Source organism: Hyperoodon ampullatus, assembly GCF_949752795.1.
Source record: "Hyperoodon ampullatus genome assembly, chromosome: 15".
In the NCBI taxonomy this organism is placed as follows: domain Eukaryota; kingdom Metazoa; phylum Chordata; class Mammalia; order Artiodactyla; family Ziphiidae; genus Hyperoodon; species Hyperoodon ampullatus.
The window spans coordinates 1301087-1319461 of record NC_136928.1 but is presented as its reverse complement, the minus strand read 5'-3'; the positions used below and the strand labels follow the sequence as shown (position 1 = coordinate 1319461).

Sequence of the window (18375 nt, the reverse complement as noted above, 5' to 3'; positions counted from 1 at the left end):
GCCTCAGCCCTAGGGTTCCTCTCGCCTGCTCCACAACCCCCTTCCCGCGCCATGTGATCCCCCATCACCATCCTCGAGGCCCTCATCCGCATCACTGCCCAGTCTCAGGGGTCTCTCCCAGTGCCTCGAGACAGCACCCACTCCCACCTCCCAGCCCCCACAGGTATCTCCGCTGTCGTCTGTCTTCCGCGCGCCTGTGATTCGGACGCCTCTCCCCAAGGATGTTCCGCCGGGAGCGCTCCATCCCCCTTCGAGGCTCAGCCGCCGCCCTGTGCAACAACCTCAGTGTGCTGCAGCTGCCCGTCCGCAACCTCACGCATTTTGGAGTGGTCCATGGACCCAGCGCCCAGCTTCTCAGCGCTGCTCCTGAGGGTGTGCCCTTGGCCCAGCGCCAGCTCCAAGCTAAGGAGGGCGCTGGAGTGAGCCCCCCACTTATCACCCAGGTGAGGCGCGGAGTTAGCAGTGGTGTTGCCGAGCGCAACCCTAAACCAGTCCTTCCTCTCCAAACCTCAAGGCATAGGCCTTCCCTAACCATCTGGATTTCCACACTGTTGAGTCCTCATTCCCCTGCTCTGACCACTTCTTCCTACTCTGATTCATCTCCCTCTAGGTCCACTGGTGCGTCCTCCCTTTCCGAGTCTTGCTGGTACTCACGTCACATCGAGGAATACAAGTAAGAAGAGGACCTTCCTGCCCTCCCCCACTAGGGTCTTCTCAGCTTCTCTCCAAGGCCCCTAGACCTTCCTTATTTCTCATCTTCCTTCCTTGTTTTCCAGTTCTCAGGTGCCATCTCCCATATCTTCCCTTTTGTCAGTTGTATGACCTTGGGCAATTTAGTTAACTTCTCAGAGCCCAGTGTCCTCCTCTGTTAAGTGGAGATAAAAGTAGCGCCTACCTCCCGGGGTGGTTTTGAGGATTAGGTGGGCTGAGGCTAACATGAGTATGTGGAGGAGTCAGCACAGAGCTCAGCGAAGGTCAGCTGCGTCATGACCCCGCCCTTGCCTTGGCCTTCCAGATGTATGAGTCCGATGGCTCCGTCATGGTCTACTGGCATGCACTGGATGCTGGAGATGCCTCTCTAGGTACCTGCGGGACTGAGTGCCTTGGGGGTAGGGAGTGTTTGCTGGGGCTACGGGAGATGCTCTTTCTAATCATTTGCCCCTCTCAGTGCAGGCTGTGTTTGCCCGAGGAATTGCTGCCAGTGGCCGCTTCATCTGTGCGGGTGAGGGGCCGAGGGCAGGGCACGGGGGGGCTGAGGTATAGGGCTGTAGCCTTCGGCCAGGAGGATGCCAAAGGCCTGAGGAAATTGTGGAGTGTTAGAGGGAAGGCTGGGGGTGAACGGGGGTCCGAGAGACTCCAGAAAGCCATGGCGGGGCTCATAGGGGCGGGGTGGGACAGGAAAAGGGTAGTGAATGGAGGGGTGGGGCTGGGGGAGCAGTGAGAGGTGGGTTTGTTCCTAAGGTTTCTGGGATGGAGGGAGGGAGTGCTGAGTGTGGTGGAGATCTGGGGGGATCGGGAAGCCATCAGTGGAGCACTGCTTCTGCAGGAATGTGGTCAGGCCGGGTACTGGTTTTTGACATCCCAGCCAAGGGTCCCAACGTTGTACTGAGTGAAGAGCTGGCTGGGCACCAGACACCAGTCACAGACATTGCCAGCGAGCCTGCCCAGGGACAGGTGAGTGGATTCCCCCTACTGTTCCAGTGAAGCTGGGGGCCTCCCCGCCTTGGGAGGCAGGGGACCTGGGTTCCGGCCGTGGCTCTGCCACTAAGCAGCCGGATGACTTTGGGCAAATTGCTGCCCTTTCCTAGGCTTTAGCAACCTCAGCTCCAGTGATGAAGCCTGAGATACTTTACATTTACGTGGCATTTAATAGTTCACTCCCACTTTACGATACTGGTGTGAATGGAAGAGTTGGGACAGATGGTTCTGAGATACTTTCCAGCTCTGACATGTGTGGCTTCCTTCTCTGAACTTGGGCAAGTTCAGGCCCACCTCCAGTGCTGGCCTCTCCAGGAAGCCTTCCCCCTGTTCCAGCTCCCACTGATCTCCCTTAGCTGAGCCCTGAATTGATACTGCCCTCAGACAACTCTTGTCTCCCCAGCTGGATTGTAAACCTCTTGAAAACAGGGTATGTATCTTCTGATTCCTATGTTACACTGCACCTGGCACAGAGCTGGGCCCATGGGCTATGTTGGCTGCCTGGGTTTAGGGGTTGTCAAGAGGCCCAGAGTCTAGTCATGACTGTGACTGGCTCACTGCAAGACCTCCAGAAGGTCCTAACACTATGGCCTCAGTTTCATCATCCATCCAACGAGGACAATTATATACCCTAACACATGGCGTGTGTGTTGGGGTCAGGGTAGGGAGTAAGACTATAAAGAATACAAGGAAAGCATTTTATGCCTCCAGGGGACCCCTCCAGCCGGTGATGGCTTCACATCCTGCCCTTTCCCTGGAGAGGCCAAGATGCAAATCCTGCCTCCCTTCCCCTGCTGCCCTGTATACAGGACCCAGCGGGGGAGAAAGGGAAGGGCTGATCCTGCCTTTCCCCTCAGGACTGCGTGGCTGACGTGGTGACAGCAGATGACTCAGGCTTGCTGTGTGTCTGGCGGTCAGGGCCCGAATTCAAATTATTGACCCGAATTCCAGGATTCGGGTAGGTGAGGCGGAAGGGGGCCTGAGGCCTTCCTGAGGCAGCTTCCGGGTGGGGAGTAGGCTTGGGTCTGGGAAATCAAAGTAGGGTATCACCCTTGCAGGGTCCCGTGCCCTTCTGTGCAGCTGTGGCAGGGGACCATAGCAGCAGGCTATGGGAACGGGCAACTGCGTCTGTATGAAGCCAGTACAGGAACTCTGCACGTCCAGATCGACGCCCACGCCCGGGCCATCTGTGCCCTGGACCTGGCTCCTGAGGTGGGCAAGGTCAGTCTCCTCCTCTGTCCCTCACACCCTCGTTCCTGGTGCTGGGATGTTGAGAGGAGCTCCACAGGCTTATCTCTGCCACTCAGTGCCGCGCCCTCCTCAGGCCCCAGGACTGGGCTCTACAGCCTATACCAGTCCCCTGTCAGCACGTTCTGACTCCCACTGGTCCTCCCTGGCTTTTTTTTTATAGCTACTCTCTGCGGCTGAGGACACCTTTGTACACATCTGGAAGCTAAGCAGAAGCCCAGAGGGTGGCTACATTGAGGTGTGTCTTGTAAGGGGAGTGGGATGAGGACCCAAGCATGAGGCAGCAGGCCCTGAGCAGCTCTCTTCGCCCCCAGGTGGAGCACTGTCATGGAGAGTGTGTACCCGACACCCAGGTGTGTGGTGCCCGATTCTGTGATCCCGCGGGCAGCTCCTTTGCTGTGACTGGCTATGACCTCGCTGAGATCCTGAGATTCGGCAGCATGTGAGAGAAAAGCAGCCCTCCGTTTCCCCTGTGGTATTTATAAAGTACCCGCCTCCACCCAGCCCTTGTCTGATTACTCAGTATCATAGTCACACTTCACAACTAGTGAACTGAGCTCCAGGGATGAGGGGATGTGGCAGGTCCAGACCAAAGCCAAGAGGCAACCTGTCCTCGAGAACCAGGTGAAGGCTGATGTCAAATAACTTTAATGGTCAATGTGGGAGTCACAAGGGGGGTGCGTTCCCTCCCAGGGCTCTTCAGTGCCATCCTCAAAGCTGGTTAGTGCAGGGAGGTAGGGCAGGGTTGGTTCCAGTTTTCTCCCAGGAAGGGTTTAGGGGGTCCCAGCCAGCCCTCAGCACCATGGCAACCACAGCTTAAAAGGGGCTTCTGCTCCCCCTCCCCAGCCTGTCCCCAGTCCAGCAGAGGACGGGGAGGCCAAGCTGGCCAACCTGCTACAAACAGCGCCGAATCCAGAGCCCAGCGGCACACAGATCATCTCCTCTTCTGACCAGATCCTGTGCCAGCACACCGTCTCACACTGGGGACTGGAGCCAAGTGTGGGGTGGGCCTTTGCTGCAGAGGCCTCTGGACTGTGGGGACCGCTTCGGGGGTAGAGGGGCAACCGAGTGAGAAGCCCCAGGGGAGTGGTCTGGGGGGACAGCATCCAGGGAGAACGTTCGGGGTCTCCCCCAGGGCAGGGAATGGGTCTGGGCTGCGGTTGGGGCCACTGAAGCACGCGAGCAGGGGTCAGGCAGGGCAGGCTGGTCTGTAAACACTGCTAGCCAGGGTGGGGGCGTCTCCAGCCTCGCGCCCTCCCGCTGGGCCAGGATGTCTGTCACCGCTGCGATGTCATCCAGCGGCTCAATAGCTGTGGCACCGGGAAGGGATTGAGGGGAGGGGGCTAGTCAGAGCTTGGGCCCCAGACCTACTCAGCCCTGAGCATCGCCTGTCACTGTAGGAGGAAAGCGAAGCCTGGATCTCAGCTGAGGTTGCGTTAGCATTAGCCTGCAGGAGCAGCCCCTCCCTCGGGCCCCCCGGAGTCACAGGTTCTGACAAGACTGGGATATGGGGGGACAGGGTGGACAGGGAGAGGAGGGTGGGCAGAAGCAGGTGAAGAAGCCAAGAAAGAGGAGGAAAATGAAAGCGGTGCCGGCAAGTGAAGGGTCCGGAAGAGACAGGAATCCGCATGCAGAAAGGGAAACAGGAAAGAAGAAATTACGGGAAGAAAACATCCATGAAATGAATCTGGTTCTATGGGTTCTGTTGTGAACTTCGGTGGAGGTGGTTTTAGGAAGGGTTGGAGAAGGGAGCTCTGCCTTAGCCCAAAGTGTGCTTTCTCTCCGTCTCCATCATCTGGTTCCCTTGAAGCCGCCAACCCAAATTCCCATCAGGACCCCACAGTGCACTTTCACTCACCCATCTCATGGTACAAGGACCCCTGCTTGGCCAGTCCTTGGGGTGGTTTCCGAGGAGCAGGGGTCTCAATTTTCATTATCTCATCGCAGCACTGCTTCCACTGGCCTGCAGGGGGGCGTTGGTGGGGCGGGTAGGGGGAGGGCTGTGAGGGCCAGGCTACCCTCACCCCTGCTACGTCCCTTGACACACATTCTTGAAATAGAGGCCTTTGGTAGAAGTAACGATCCACAGCCCCTCCCGAAGGTTCAATCCAGCCCCCTCCTCTTACTCATGTCAAAGAAAAGCTGCCACAGAGCCTCCATCCAGCTCTGCAGGGCTCCGCGACTCTCTGCCTGAAGGGTGTGTGTCACCTCGTCCTCCGCATGCTGGTTACTGATGCTCAGGGTGAAGGGCCGGCCCACTGCCTGGTCCCGCTCCCCTGCCCGGACTCGAGTGTCCTGTAGGAGAAAGACAGGAGCTGCTTCCACCACCTTCACCTTGGTCACAGAAGTCAGCAGTGACATCCGACAGGCTTGGTCGTCCCTGCCTTAGAAGGAGGAGCCTGTGGGGCTTTCACGAAGCCCTCTCATTTGCCTCCTACTGACCAGAGCGGAAAGAAAGAGCAGGAAAGGAAGGGGATGAGACGGGTCGTCCTTAGTCAGGAAAAGAGGAGCCGACGGAGACGGGGAAGGAGGGGCTCAGTACTTGTATGAAAGTCGGCAGGAATGCTAGCAAAAGGGCTAGGAAACAGAGAGGGTCCTTGGACATGGGTTGGGAGAGAAAACCAGGAAACGGTGAGGGAGATGCAGATCGAGTCTGAGGGGAAGGGTGGAAGGAGGATGAAAAGGCCTAAACTGGCTCTAGAACCTTCTCTGAGGCTTGGCAGGGGCTAAGGTTGCTGAGTAGAAGGGACGATCATTTTCCAGTGATGCTGGCTGGGGAGAATATGGTCCCAACAACCCTGGCCCTGAAGCTGACTGTGGTGCTGTTTGGAACAGGAGGCTAGCTTTGATCTCCTTGAGGTCTGTGCCCACCCTCCCGGGGCCTGATGGAGAGGCTCCCGAGCCCTGCCGCCTGGGTGGCTTCACCACCAGGGATTTCATCACCTTGGTGATCGCGATAGTAAACAGCGGCTCCTCCGCAGTGTCTGTGTCTTCAGGTTGCCGGTAACAGAAGAGGTTTGTGCCTTTCAAGACTCCGTGCACTCGCACCCAGTCCTGCGGCTCCCCAGCTTGCTGCACAAATGACTCAAGGTTTCCTAGGGGAATCACACCCCCAACACCCTTCCTCCCAGCCCCCCACAGAGAACCTGCTCCTTTCAGCCCGCCCTCCTGTCTGATCCTCCCCTCGGCTCGCCACGCCCCTCCTTCCTCCACCCAGATCTCGCTTGTTCGGTAGTTCTCTGGTTCCCGGGTCACCTGGCTCTCCTCGGCCCCCTCCCTGTCCCCGTCCACTCCTCAGGGCCCCTCACCTGCACCCTGAGGACACCACTTGCAGTAGGCTGCGTCATGCAGAAAGGCTGAGCCACCAGACGGCAACACACGCTACCATAAAGGGGCAGCCAGGCGGGGTTCTCCTCTGGGGGAGGAGGAGGTGCAGGGTGAGGGTGGGGAGTGTGAAGGGGACCCGCCAACGGCCCCTCTTCTCACCACCCAGCGTCCCCCACGAACACACATACTCACCGTGACCGGTGAGGGTCAGGTCGTGTGTGCGGAACCCGTCTTGCACTGCTGCCAGGGTGAGCGTGGTGTGAGCCAGGAGGCGGTAACGGGGACCACTGCAGGACACAGAAGTGGGCGGCAGCCGCGTGAGGGGCGCGTCGGACGGCAGGGGCCGTAAGCTGAGCAGGTCTGCCGCACTGTTCAGGCTGCCCCGCAGAAAACTAGCCTGCCTCCCCCACAGGGGTTGGGACATGTACTGCACTCCTGCTAAGTGCCGGGGCCTGTGCTTTAAATATGTTATCCCACTGTGGTCCCACAACAGCCCTGAGGCAGCTTGAGGCTTAAAGAGGTTAAGGTATCTGCCCATAAATATAGCTTAGGCGGTAGAGTTGGAATTTGAATCTATGTCTGTCTCCAAAATAAGCATTCTCTTCATTACCTGGAAGGTTTTCAAACTGCTGCTCAGAGACCCAGTGGTTCCACTAGGTGCCTCCAGGCGCCTGTAGGCAACACCACAGGACCCAGGCCACCCTGCTTCAACCAGGGGCACTCTGTTCTATCCACATGAGATGTATTTGCTGCTGCCAAAAAGCGATGACCCCAGAGCCTAGCTCTTCCTGCATTCCTATTGGTCTTCTCAGTTGGCTCGAGGTACAAGCCCCGAGGTACAGGCCAGAGTGCCTCCCAGCTATGTGACCACTGCTTATTCATATCTGTCTGCATGTCCTGGCAGCAGTGCACAATAGGTTCTGCATGCTCAACACAGCTCAGAGGTCACCTGTGGCCAGCTGAGGGCAGTGGGGGATACACGGCCTTACCCAACAGCCGGGGTGGGGAGCAAGATGGGGCTGCTCCCTGAGCCCCCAGCTGTCTCCAGCGATGCCCGCACACGCCTCCCCGAGGAGCGGCCCAGGGAGCTGCTGAGTTTGGTGGCAAGCCTCTTGGGGGCTCCAGCCAGGGCCCCCTCCTCTTCCACGCAGGCCCCATACAGCTCCAGCCGCAGTTCAAAGTCTGGCCCTGCCTCGGCACTGTAGGAATATGGGAGGAAGAGAGGACAGGAGGGTGGTCTGGGGAAGTCCAGGGAGCGGCGCTGTGGCGGAGGATGGATGCCATGCAAGTACAGGACAGCTCCACAGGGAAGGCCCGTCTCCCTTCCTCCCTCTCCTCTTCCTCCCCTCCCCTGTGGCTACCGCATCCGAGGATTCGCCAGAGTAGAGAAAGGAGGGAGCCACAGGGATGAGGTGCTCGTACTCACAAGAGCACGTTGTTCTGGAAGGAGATGTCTGTGAGGGTCCTGTCCACCAGGACCATCTCCGTGTCCTGAATGTGTTCCCCTATCTGCAGCAGCAAGAACACAGCCCAGCGGTGCAGGTCTGGGGACGGAGAGCAAAACCGGTAAAGACGTGCCCCACAGGGACCTCCAATCTCAGGGTCACTCCCTTAAATCTGTCCCACGTGTGTGGAACTCACCGCCTTTGTTCTTGAAATATTCTGTGTCCTTCCACATGAGTGGAATCCGGAGGTCTGAGGGGCAGAGGGGTAGGAACAGGTGTTGCGACGGGACGGGAGATCCCACCATTGGGCCGAGAATGCCAACAGCGGGGGTAGTGGTGCTTCTTACCGGAAATGCAGACCTGGCCGCGGCAGGGGGAGCGCTCGGCGGGCGGCCCACTGTCAGAAGGCCTGTGGGCAAATCACAACGTCCTAGCCCGGCCTCTTGACACTATTCCCCCTGGCTCTGGTTCCCAAGGGCTCTAGGACCCCCCTGGCCCAGGACCCAGCTGCCAGGTCCCAGCCAAGCTGACGTGGCAGGGCTGAAGGACTGTTAGGGAGAGTTGTCAGTTGAACCCAGGAGGTTGCTGGGCTTGGGAACGTTAGAGGCTCTTAGCTCACACACACAGTACAAGCTCAGGCCGCCCCCCGCGCAAGCACCCTTCCTGACCACCTCCCCAGACTCTTGCCAGGGAGAAGTGGGGCTTGAGGACACAGGCGCCCACAGGGAAAGACTCCCTTTTAAGGACTCTTCTCCATCAACCCCCAGGCTTGGAGGAGTTTGCAGGCTTTCTGTTAACAACAAAGGAGGCTGCTCGTCTCCACCATCTCATCACTGCAGTAAAGGAGGGTACTGGATCAGTCAGAAACTCAGGAACCCAAGTAGGGAACACTTGTGTTCCATTTACTGCAAATCTCTCTCCATCCGCCCCTCAGCTTTGATTTCTCCTCCACCCCTCTGGCTAGATGCGCTGAACCTTCCCAGTGCCCCAAGTTCCCCAGTCCCCCCACTGCAGGGGGGACGTCAGGCTTTCCTCCCCTCCCCGCCCATCATTAGGACTCACCGAGCATGTGTCCCTCTCCTAAGGTGATGGCCAGCTTATCCATACTAATTTATAATTCATTATAATGAAATTAGTGACTTAGCCTTAAACTAAATGATGTGGCATTGATGGCAATGTGCTTAGCTGCCAGGGACTTGGGGTGCACCTCAGATCACACTGTGTGGGCTGTGTGGGGACTTGGGCAGGGCAGAGCCTGTCAATGGCCGCCTCTTAAGAGACAGCAAACTCACAGTAGAAGGTGTCCCCATGCCTGCTTGCTCTTCGTTTAACTTTACGGAGCAGCCTTCCCCTGGTGTCTTCATGGGTGCACTCTGGAGGCCTCCTGGCAGCCTCTCCTTGTGGCAGCCTTCATGGATGAGCTGGGATGACACTATGTCGGTGAGGGGCCTGGACCTCCTCCCCACTCAGCCTTGCGGGATCAAGCAGGTTACTTTGCCAGAAGCCAAGTTTCCAAATGACCAGTTCACCAAAAATGGTCAGTTCTCAGAATGATCAATTTGCCAAATATTTTTTCCCACATTGTAGTTTTACCAGAACATCGCCTCAACCATTTCACTACAGATTTGTCAGATCAGCAGAGTCTAATGCCAGCGTAGGTTGTGTTTCACATCCAAGAGTTGAGTCCTTTTAGTGCACAATCTAATTTACGTGAATGGGTAATTTAAGGCTTAATTTAAGGCTTTCCCTTAAATTTTTTTTTTATTATTCTTTCTTTTCCCAATCCCTGACTCTAATGAGGCAAACCCCAGGTACAAGGAACTATTGTCAGTTACAGTAAATTGGTCATTTAGCAAATTGGCCATTTGGTGAACCAGCTATGAGAAATTTAGCTTTCCAGAAGCCAGCCAGCCAGACTCATCAGATCACAGGCAGGGCTTAGCAAATTAGCACTTTTGCATTACTACTCAGACTGCCAGCCTTTCACCAGATACACTGGCTTTCCTGAGCCAGTGTCTTACAACTCACTAGTGCACCTCTGGGCAGCACACTGCGGTGGTAAAACACCAAGGTGTCTTCTAGGACCCTGGTAAGTCTTCACCAGGAAGTCATCTTCAGGGTGCTCCATACTCCATACTCCATAAACACACACACTGCGCCACTACTCCCATAAAGCCTCGCTTCCCCCTTGCTCACCGCCGGCCTGTCTTGCTCAGCACCTGTGCCTCCTTGCGCCGCTGCAGCTCGCCCATGTAGCTGAGGATGCGGCTGTTGCACACCAGCAGGCTCTTGGTGGCCTCCAGAGCCTGCTCTCGCTGGGAGCAGGCCGCCAGCAGCTTGCAGGCCCCTTCCCTCATCCGGATCTCATGGTCTAGCTTTCTTTGCAACTCTGTGTCCTAGCCGGAGTGGGGATAAGGATGAGAAGGAAATGTCAATTGGGGGACGGGTTGAAGCACCCTTCATTCCCAGGTGGACTGTGGGCCACAAGAAACTGACAAGAAACTTAGGTTTCAGGCAACTAAAGGGCAAGGGTTGAGTCTCAACCTCAGCAGCCCACATGTCACCAGAGAGACCTTGTTAAAATTTCTACTCCCTCTGGGAGTATACATTTTTTCAGCCTCTTTTGAGCGCAACTTGGAAAAATCTGTAAAAACTACAAATTCACATATCCTCTGATCCAGCTATCCAACATCTAGGAGTTTATCCTACAGATATAGTTACACTTGTGGGCAGAGCCATATTCATTGCAGCATCATTCTAAAACACCAAGATTAAAAGTCCTTCAGTAGGGCACTGGTTACATAAGTTATAGCACATCGATACCATGGAATATGGGCTATTGCAGACATAAAAGAGTAAGGTAGACATGTGTGCAAAAATGAAGCAATCTTCAAAATATATGAAGTGAGAAAAGAAAGAACAGTATTACAGCATGCTACCATTTGTGCACCATATATATATATATATATATATATATATATATATATATATATGCATATACATATCCATAGACATGCATGAAATAGTAGTGGCTGTGGGGTTGGGAGCCAGGAATGGAAAATCAATTTATGATACTTTATATATATGCTCCTTTACTACTGTACTATTGGAAATTGTGTTACCTTTTAAAAAATTAAATCTTCTGAGTTAAAAAATAATAATAAATCACGAGACCCCACCTCAGAGTAGCAGAATAAGAATCTCTAAGAGTGGGGCATGTGCATTTTTGGGAAAATTCCCCAAGTGACTCTGAGGTGCAGCCCAGGCTGAGAACTGCCACCTAAAGGGAATGGCCACAGATAGTAAAGGCCATCCTGGCTTACCCCAAAGACTCAAGTGATGAGAGAGGACATTTAGTTGGCAAGGGGTCAGTGGAGAAGGAGCATACCGCCTGCAGTGTTCATCCATGCTGCAGAGAATGCAGTACACACCCCAACTTTGGGAACCTGCCACCTGCTGGCCCTCTGAGTCTGGGAGGTGAGGCCAGAGGCAAGGAATGGGGATGGGAAGACAGGTGGAGCGGGTCGGGAGTGCGTAGGCACTGAGCACAATGCCCAATGCACAGCGTATGGTATGCGTGGGGGCGGGTGCTTATTTTAATGATGCGACTTCAGCCCAGTAGCTTTCACCCAATAACACTGGAGCATCCCTGCGCTGTCCAAAGCTCCATATTTGAAATCCAGCTGGGACGTGAGAGATGCAGACATTAATGGCTGCTCCATAAGTGCCATGTCATGGGACAAACACGCTCACAGGAAACAGACGCTATTTGTTTCTGGCTGAGGTGATGGGGAAGGCTTCAGAGAAGAGGTGGAAGACTAGCCCTGTTACAGCGTACAAAGCGGAAGGCAAGCCAAGTGGAGTGACAGGACTGGAAGAGCAGGGTGAATGTGGCTGCACAGAACCGAAACCCGGCTCTCCCTCACACCGGCTCTCCTCCCTCACACCGGCTCTCCTCCCTCACACCGGCTCTTTTCCACACTCTGTGCCCTTGCTTCTTTCCTGATGACTCCAGACTTCAAGTCTCCAAGACCTCAACACCCTTAATTCTTGCTTCCGGGAACTGCCTTGTCCAGCCTCCCTGCTGATTCTTCCTTCCCTACTTGGGCTGGGCCAGACTTTCATCACGTCTCACCTCATCTCATCACCCTCACTATCCACATTTCCCTTCCTGACCCTTCAGAAATAGGCCAACCGGGTACCTACGCCGCCTCCACCAGGAAGCCCTCTCAGACTACACAGCTGCCCCCACCCCCACCATGACTGCCTGCACCAGGGTCCCGCCTCTGCTACGGTTTGCTGCTTGCCAACCCCCACCCCATTCTGCATCTAGCTTCTACCACAAACACCCCCAAACAGGTGAGGGGGGTGGGGCCTAGCAGCGTCCGCAGGCCCCCTCCTGACTAGCCTTTTGGTCCCGGCTCCAGCACTCACGGATTCTTCGCTAGCGCTGTCCATTGCACGTGCGGCGCAACGCGGGCATTGGGCCCGGTCCGGGGAGCCGCCCCGCCCGCAGCGAGCGCCGATGACATCATCTACCAGCTGCCGCGAGAGCAGCCGAGGGGCTCCGGAACGCAGGCGGCCCCTCAGTCCCTCTGTGCGCTTGGCCCGGTTAGGCTCCGGGTGGTGCTAACCACAGAGACCTAGTCGCGGAGGGACGGTATCTCCGGGAGCACCGGCCTTACTCTAGAAAGGGCTCCAGGTTCCGGAGCTGCCGGAAGCCAGGGGGCCCCTCCGGGTTGCAGTTGCCCTCCAAGGTGACTCCTGGCCCGGGTGCATGCGGGAGGGGGATAGTGTATACATCGGAATAACTGGGGCTGCAGAGAAGTCGCTGTATCCAGCCTGGATGAGTCGGACTGGGGGTGCAGACACCCTGGCTACCACTCTCCCCCCATGCACTCGGGTCCGAACCCATTGTCCCACGGCCCTCGGTGGAGAGTGCCATAGAAATCTCCCACCCTTCAGGCCGAGCATCTCGGGAATCCTGACGCAGGCTCTGGATCCCGGAGCTTCACCCCCACCTCCGTACCTCAGGTATAGCTCCAAGTCGCCCCCCTCCCCACCCACACACCCTCTTTTCCCAAGCCGGCAGTACTTTCACCGGACTCCCCTGGGAAAGAGCCCTAAACTGGACTCCACTCAGGGCGCAAGGGGCTGAAGGAGGAGGAGTCATGGGCAGAAGCCCCAGCACACAGTAGGACATCAGGGACAGCACACAGTAGGCGCTCTCTGGACAGCCTTTCCAGTTCCTCCCACTCCCTTCTGTCTCTGACTTCCCTCTCTGCTTCTCATCACCTTATGTTCCCTTTAGAATCTCCGCCAGGGCTAAGTTCAAATCCTGGCTTGGGAACTTGACTAGCCATGAGAACTTAACCTCTGGAGCCTCTGTTTGTAAACTGGGGGTGGGAGGGCGTGGTAATTCCACCTCCTACTGTTTGAGGATTAAATGGGAAAGTCTAACCCCTACCTGGGCCCAGCACTCCCACCTTCTCTTTAATTTCAGCTTAAATTGCCTCCTCCAGAAAGTCTTCTTCTTGAATTTACACTTCCATGACTACCTCTCTTGCTAATCCCTGAAACATCAATGGTATGGGGGTTGGGGAACTGCTGAGCTTCCTGGAGAAAGAACACAGCACCCTCAACCAACCCAAGACTGAATGAGAGATGACCAAAGGGAAATCTAAGCCCCCTCCTCTTCCCCAGAACTTGGGCAGAGCTCTATGAAGAAAAATTACATGGAGGGGGAGGCACGCAGAATTCGAACATTTAAATACCTAGACCAGCCATGGCCAATAAGATCTTCTGCAATGATGGAAATGTTCAGTAGCCATCTAGCACATGAAATGTGGCTGGAGTAATTAAGGAACTAAATTTTTTATTTTATTCCATTTTAATTAACTAAATTTGAAATTTAAATAGCCACAGGTAACTAGTAACATGGTCAGTGCAGAGGACTGGGGATGGCAAATAGGTTTTATCTCATATGCCAGGACAGGGCAATATGTAGTCTCAGAGTCCCGATGGGAGCCTTGGGCACCGTTCTCCATTTTAGAAAAAGATGATCCTCTCCAGGCAAACAAATTAGATAAAGGTGTCCCCTCCTCACACCGCCACTATGCAGTGCCCTTATGAAGGACACAACCTGCATAATTTATGCCAAGGTTGAGCTGAGAAAGACTGTGAGGCCACGCGTGGATTTGTTGGTGAAGACTGCCATGATTGACCCGTAATGTCTGCCATGATGTAGGGAGTGGGGACCCGGCTGAGGTACAGACACCTGTGCAGTAAACTCCCCTCCTGAGCTGGACTCGCCACTGTCCTGCCCCTGACCTCGCTTAGCAGCGACCCCCTGCCTGGTTCAGGCGGTCACTTCCACAGCTGCCTCTCTCTTCCCCACCTCAGTAAATGACCACATCGCCCAGTTGCTTAGCCACACACCTGAGGATCATCCTGGAGCCCTCTCTTGGCCGCACCCACATGTCCAGTACGTCAGCAAGCCCTGTCAGGTCTACCGCCATCATCTGAAATCCACCCCCGTCTCCCTATCTCCACCATGAGCATTTAATCCATACCACCAGGTTCACTCCCCTAAGGCTATAAGGACCTCCTAGCTGGTGGTCTTCTGCTATTCGTCTGGCCAATCCTTCTCCCTCCCACCCCGCACCCCTGCCTAGCCTATTCCTTTCAAACACAACAGCCATCATTGTAAAACATTAGATAAGTTGTCCCCCTGCTTAAAACCCTTCCACAGCCAACATCACACTTAGAGTGAAATCTAAATGCCTTGTCATGGCCTACAAAGCCCTGAATAATCTGGCTCCCCCCCATCAGCTCGACCCCAGCTATGATGTTCCAGCCCCACTGGCTCTCCTTCTTCCGCAAACGTATCACCATCATCCTCATTTAGGAGCCTTTTGCCCTTACTGTGCCCTCTGTCTGGAAAGCCCTTCCTCCCGTCTTTACATATCTTCATATCCTTCCGGTCACAGCTCAAAGAGCTCACAGAGGCCTTCCCTGACTCCTACATCTAATGCCGCCCCCCTACCCGATTTTTATTACACACCCCCGTTTTCATCATAATTTCACTACGTGAGATTATTTGTTTGCATGCTTCTTGTCTGTTCCCTCAGTAGAATGGACCTTTCCTGTTTTGTTCACTGAGGTATCCCAAGATCTAGAAAGAAGCTGACTTATAGTAGGTGTTCAATAAATGTGATTAAGAATAAATAAATGAGGGACATCCCCGGCAGTCCAGTGGTTAAGACTCTGCCTTCCAATGCAGGAGGCGTGGGTTCGATCCCCGGTCGGGGAACTAAGATCGCACATGCTGTGGGGTGCGGCCAAAAACTAAAAAAAAAGAAGGACTTCCCAGTTGGCGCAGTAGTTAAGAATCCGCCTGCCAACGCAGGGGACACGGGTTCAACCCCTGTTCTGGGAAGATCCCACGTGCCGCAGAGCAACTAAGCCCGTGTGCCACAACTACTGAGCCTGTGCTCTGGAGCCTGCGTGCCACAGCTACTGAAGCCTGCGTGCCTAGAGCCCGTGCTCCGCAACAAGAGAAGCCACAGCACTGAGAAAAGCCTGTGCACTGCAATGCTGAGTAACCCCCGCTCGCCGCAACTAGAGAAAGCCAGCGAGCAGCAACGAAGACCCAATGCAGCCACAAATTAATTAATTAACTAATTTTTAAAAAATAAAATAAATCTATTTTAAAAAAAAAGAATAAACAGCTCCCTGCCATCTTCGGGGCCACAGAATCCTGCCCTAGAGTCCCCTCCCCTTCTCTGGTAAGGCCATCTCCTTCCTGCAAACCTCTCACATTGAACCCTCCTCCTCTTCCCATACCTAAAAGGAGCCCTCAGCCCCGGAACACACAGCCACAGCAAACCACAGAGCTTCCAGAAACAGGTGTGAAGACCCTGTTGCCAACACAGGACTCTAATTGGCAGAACTGAACCTGGGTCCACACGTAGCACCCAACGAAGGGCTTACAGAACCGCCTGTCCGTCTCCCCGCTCGGCCCCAGCACGAAAGGGCAGAGCAGAGCTGGGCCGGGAGGCTGTGGAGGAGGTGCACTCCAGGGGTGGGGGCGTTACCTCCAGGCTGAGCGCCATCTGCCGGATGTAGAGCATATTCAGGTCCTCCAGGATGTGCAATCTGTCCTGCATCTCTGTGCCCCCCAGGTGCCCCTTCCCTTGTTGACCCCTCAGAAGGGTGGGGCGAGCAAGCCCCACGCTGCCCCACAGTTCCTCCCGCTGCTCCCCTGGTCTTGAAAGAGGTGGGCAGTCCTTGGACAGAGGGCAGAGGCAGCCCGTCTCCCCCGTGCGCTCCCGTTAGAGCCCTCTGGCTGCTGTGACAAACTTCCCTTGCCTACCGCTGTTCCAGGGCCCTGATGGGAGCCAGGCATGGAGGGAAAGGAAAGCGAGGTGAGGAGGAGCAGGGTCCCCGGAGAGGAGGCCAGCTGCAGAGGGGACTCTGGGCACAGAGTGTCCAGTGTTGCTTTGCTGGCAGCTGTTCTCCCAGCTGTGGAAGAAAGGGGCTCTTTCCTTCCCACTCTGGCCCCTCCCCAGCCCCCGCCCACAGCCCTGGCCTGGTGGACAGAGAGTCTGTGTGCGGTAGGGTGTGCGGGGAGGCGCAGCTGGAAGGGGGCAGGGAGGGGACACTGCATGCAGGTTCTACAGAGCCGTGGGCTTTGTCAGGAGGTCGCTTTCTGGAAGGGGTTCTGGCTTAGTCTGAGGAAGAAGAAGGATAACGGTGAGGACCCGAGTGAGTGAGCCCAGGGAGCGGGAGCGGTAAATGCGGCCCAACCCCCGGGGCCACCTCTTCCAGCTCGGGGCCCCCATCCAGCCCGCCCCACCCTGGGTGCACAGTTACCTCGCTTTGCCAGCAGAAGGGAGGAGACGGAGGGAGACAGGCGGGGGCGTGCCTAGCTGCTGCGGCCCCCGCTCCCCTCTGCGGGCCCCTTCCCTTCCAGACAGGAAACCAGCCCCGATTCCCAGCCAACTGCAGCTTTGCCACCCCCCTCCACCCCAGGCCCACGGAGTCACACACCGCTCCGCCGGGTCCCAGCGGCTCCGCCCCGGCTCCTCCGCTACGGCCCCCGAAAGGCCGGGCTTATCCCGGGGGCGGCCCCAGCTCACAGGCCCCTCCTCCGGGTCCCTGGCCTCGCCCCTCACTCCCCCACACCGGCCCCACGCGGCGTTGCTTATGCTGGACTCGACAGAGGTCCCCTCCCCGAGGCCCACCAGCTTCTAAGTCAGCGAAGGCCCGGGACGCTGGGACACCGGTGTGAAAGAGCCTTTGTTCTGGGCAGGCCGTAGGGTAAAGTGCAGAAGCCAGGCCTGGAATCCCGGCAGGGAGGGGTGAGGAAGGCCCTCTCACTTAACCCTTTCCAGGCCAAGCAGGGAAGGAGCGCTGACCCTGGGGATAGCCTCTGCTGTGGCTACTCGCCCTCTCAGTCCTAGCTCAGCCCGACGTCGTTCAGAGCCTCCTGAGCCTCTTTAGGGAGTTACGGGTAAGGCTCAGGCCTGAGCAACGTGTGGAGTGGTGGGCCGAGGAGCCAACTGTAGAGGCTGGACTCCTCTTAGGCCCCAGGGAAGGAGGCCGAAAGTTGGGAAATAACCCCAAGTCTTTCATAAGGAGCCCCCTCACTCCCGACTGTCCCAGCCACAGCGGAGCAGCTGGGCAGGGTTTCAGCGAAGGGGGCAGACCTGGCGGAGAAGCCAGGCTTGATGATGCAGGCCGTCCCAGACGGCTGCGACAGGCCGTGGGGCGCGGAAGGAGCCTGTTAGAGCCCGCCTGGGCGCACACCGCCCTTTGCCCCGGGATGCCGGCAAGGACCGGGGTAAGGCACATTTTGGGAATCGAGCCTAGGGCCCCTTAAATTAAAGCCAACCTGAGGTTTTTCCAGGCGGAGGCAAGTCATCCCAACTGGGCCAGGTAATGTCTGGGGCGGCACGGTCCGATTAACGTGCAGTCGGTCCGCGCCTGACTTTTTAAGTCAACAACCACTAGTTTGTACCAGACCCGCGGCGTCTCCGCCCCTCGGCGCGCGCGGGCGGGGCGGGAGGCCCAGGCGGCCCGGGCTGCGGGAGCCCGGGGAGGGGAAGGCAGGGACGCGGGTCTCTCACCTCCGGTGGGTCGCAGAAGAGGCTGAGTCGGAAGCGGCCGCGTTTGAACTCCATCTCCAGGGCGGAGCCCCTGGCCACGGTGACCCGGCTCCGGTGGTTTCGGGAGAACATGCTGGCGGTCCCACGCCTTTGCCTGCCGTCTGCACGCCCCGCGCCGCCCGGCCCGGCCTTGTCTCGTAGGCTTCTGTCCCTCGACTGCCGCCAGCTAGTCCGGCCGGGAATCTCCCACGGCCCGGTTCCCAAACTCCGCCCCCGGAGACGACACCTGGGCCGGGCAGGGCGCGGCACGCTCTCCCTCCACTCCAGCCCCCGGCCCCCGCCAAAGGCCCTGCCCGCCGGGCCAGTCCCGGGCCCCAAGCAGGCCTGGCCCGACAGCCGGGGCACCCTACACCTCGCGAGCGCTGAGGGGGCGCGTCGTCCCTTCCTGCCCGGGTAGCCAGCGCCTCACCTGAGCAAGGGCCGAGCCCAGAGAAGCCCCGCCCCCCGGCCGCCACCACTCGGCTAGCCAGACTCCCTGCGCGCGGAAA

The 18375-nt window shown here is 56.9% G+C and overlaps 2 protein-coding genes across 3 annotated transcripts; one reads left to right on the top strand and one right to left on the bottom strand.

Moving 5' to 3' along the window:
• Positions 1-221: 221 nt before the first annotated feature.
• WDR54 (WD repeat domain 54) lies at positions 222-3392 on the top strand (the record flags this gene model as incomplete). The annotated part of the gene is made up of 9 exons (XM_079720894.1): positions 222-443; positions 611-673; positions 1016-1082; positions 1169-1222; positions 1547-1674; positions 2556-2656; positions 2757-2919; positions 3110-3184; positions 3261-3392. 9 exons carry the CDS (start codon positions 222-224, stop codon positions 3390-3392), a joined length of 1005 nt encoding a protein of 334 aa, XP_079577020.1.
• Positions 3393-3578: 186 nt separating this feature from the next.
• RTKN (rhotekin) lies at positions 3579-18212 on the bottom strand (the record flags this gene model as incomplete). 2 transcript variants are annotated; one of them, XM_079720816.1, is made up of 12 exons in its annotated part: positions 3579-4256; positions 4805-4909; positions 5073-5241; positions 5890-6018; positions 6255-6361; positions 6466-6560; positions 7263-7472; positions 7700-7817; positions 7915-7968; positions 8066-8127; positions 9915-10114; positions 17849-18212. In XM_079720816.1, the coding sequence occupies 12 exons, from the start codon at positions 17957-17959 to the stop codon at positions 3922-3924; spliced, it is 1695 nt and encodes a 564-aa protein (XP_079576942.1). In that variant the 3' UTR covers positions 3579-3921. The 2 variants fall into 2 exon arrangements, with proteins under 2 accessions (XP_079576942.1, XP_079576941.1); XM_079720815.1 differs by lacking the exon at positions 17849-18212 and adding an exon at positions 15815-15886.
• Between the last annotated feature and the right edge of the window lie 163 nt (positions 18213-18375).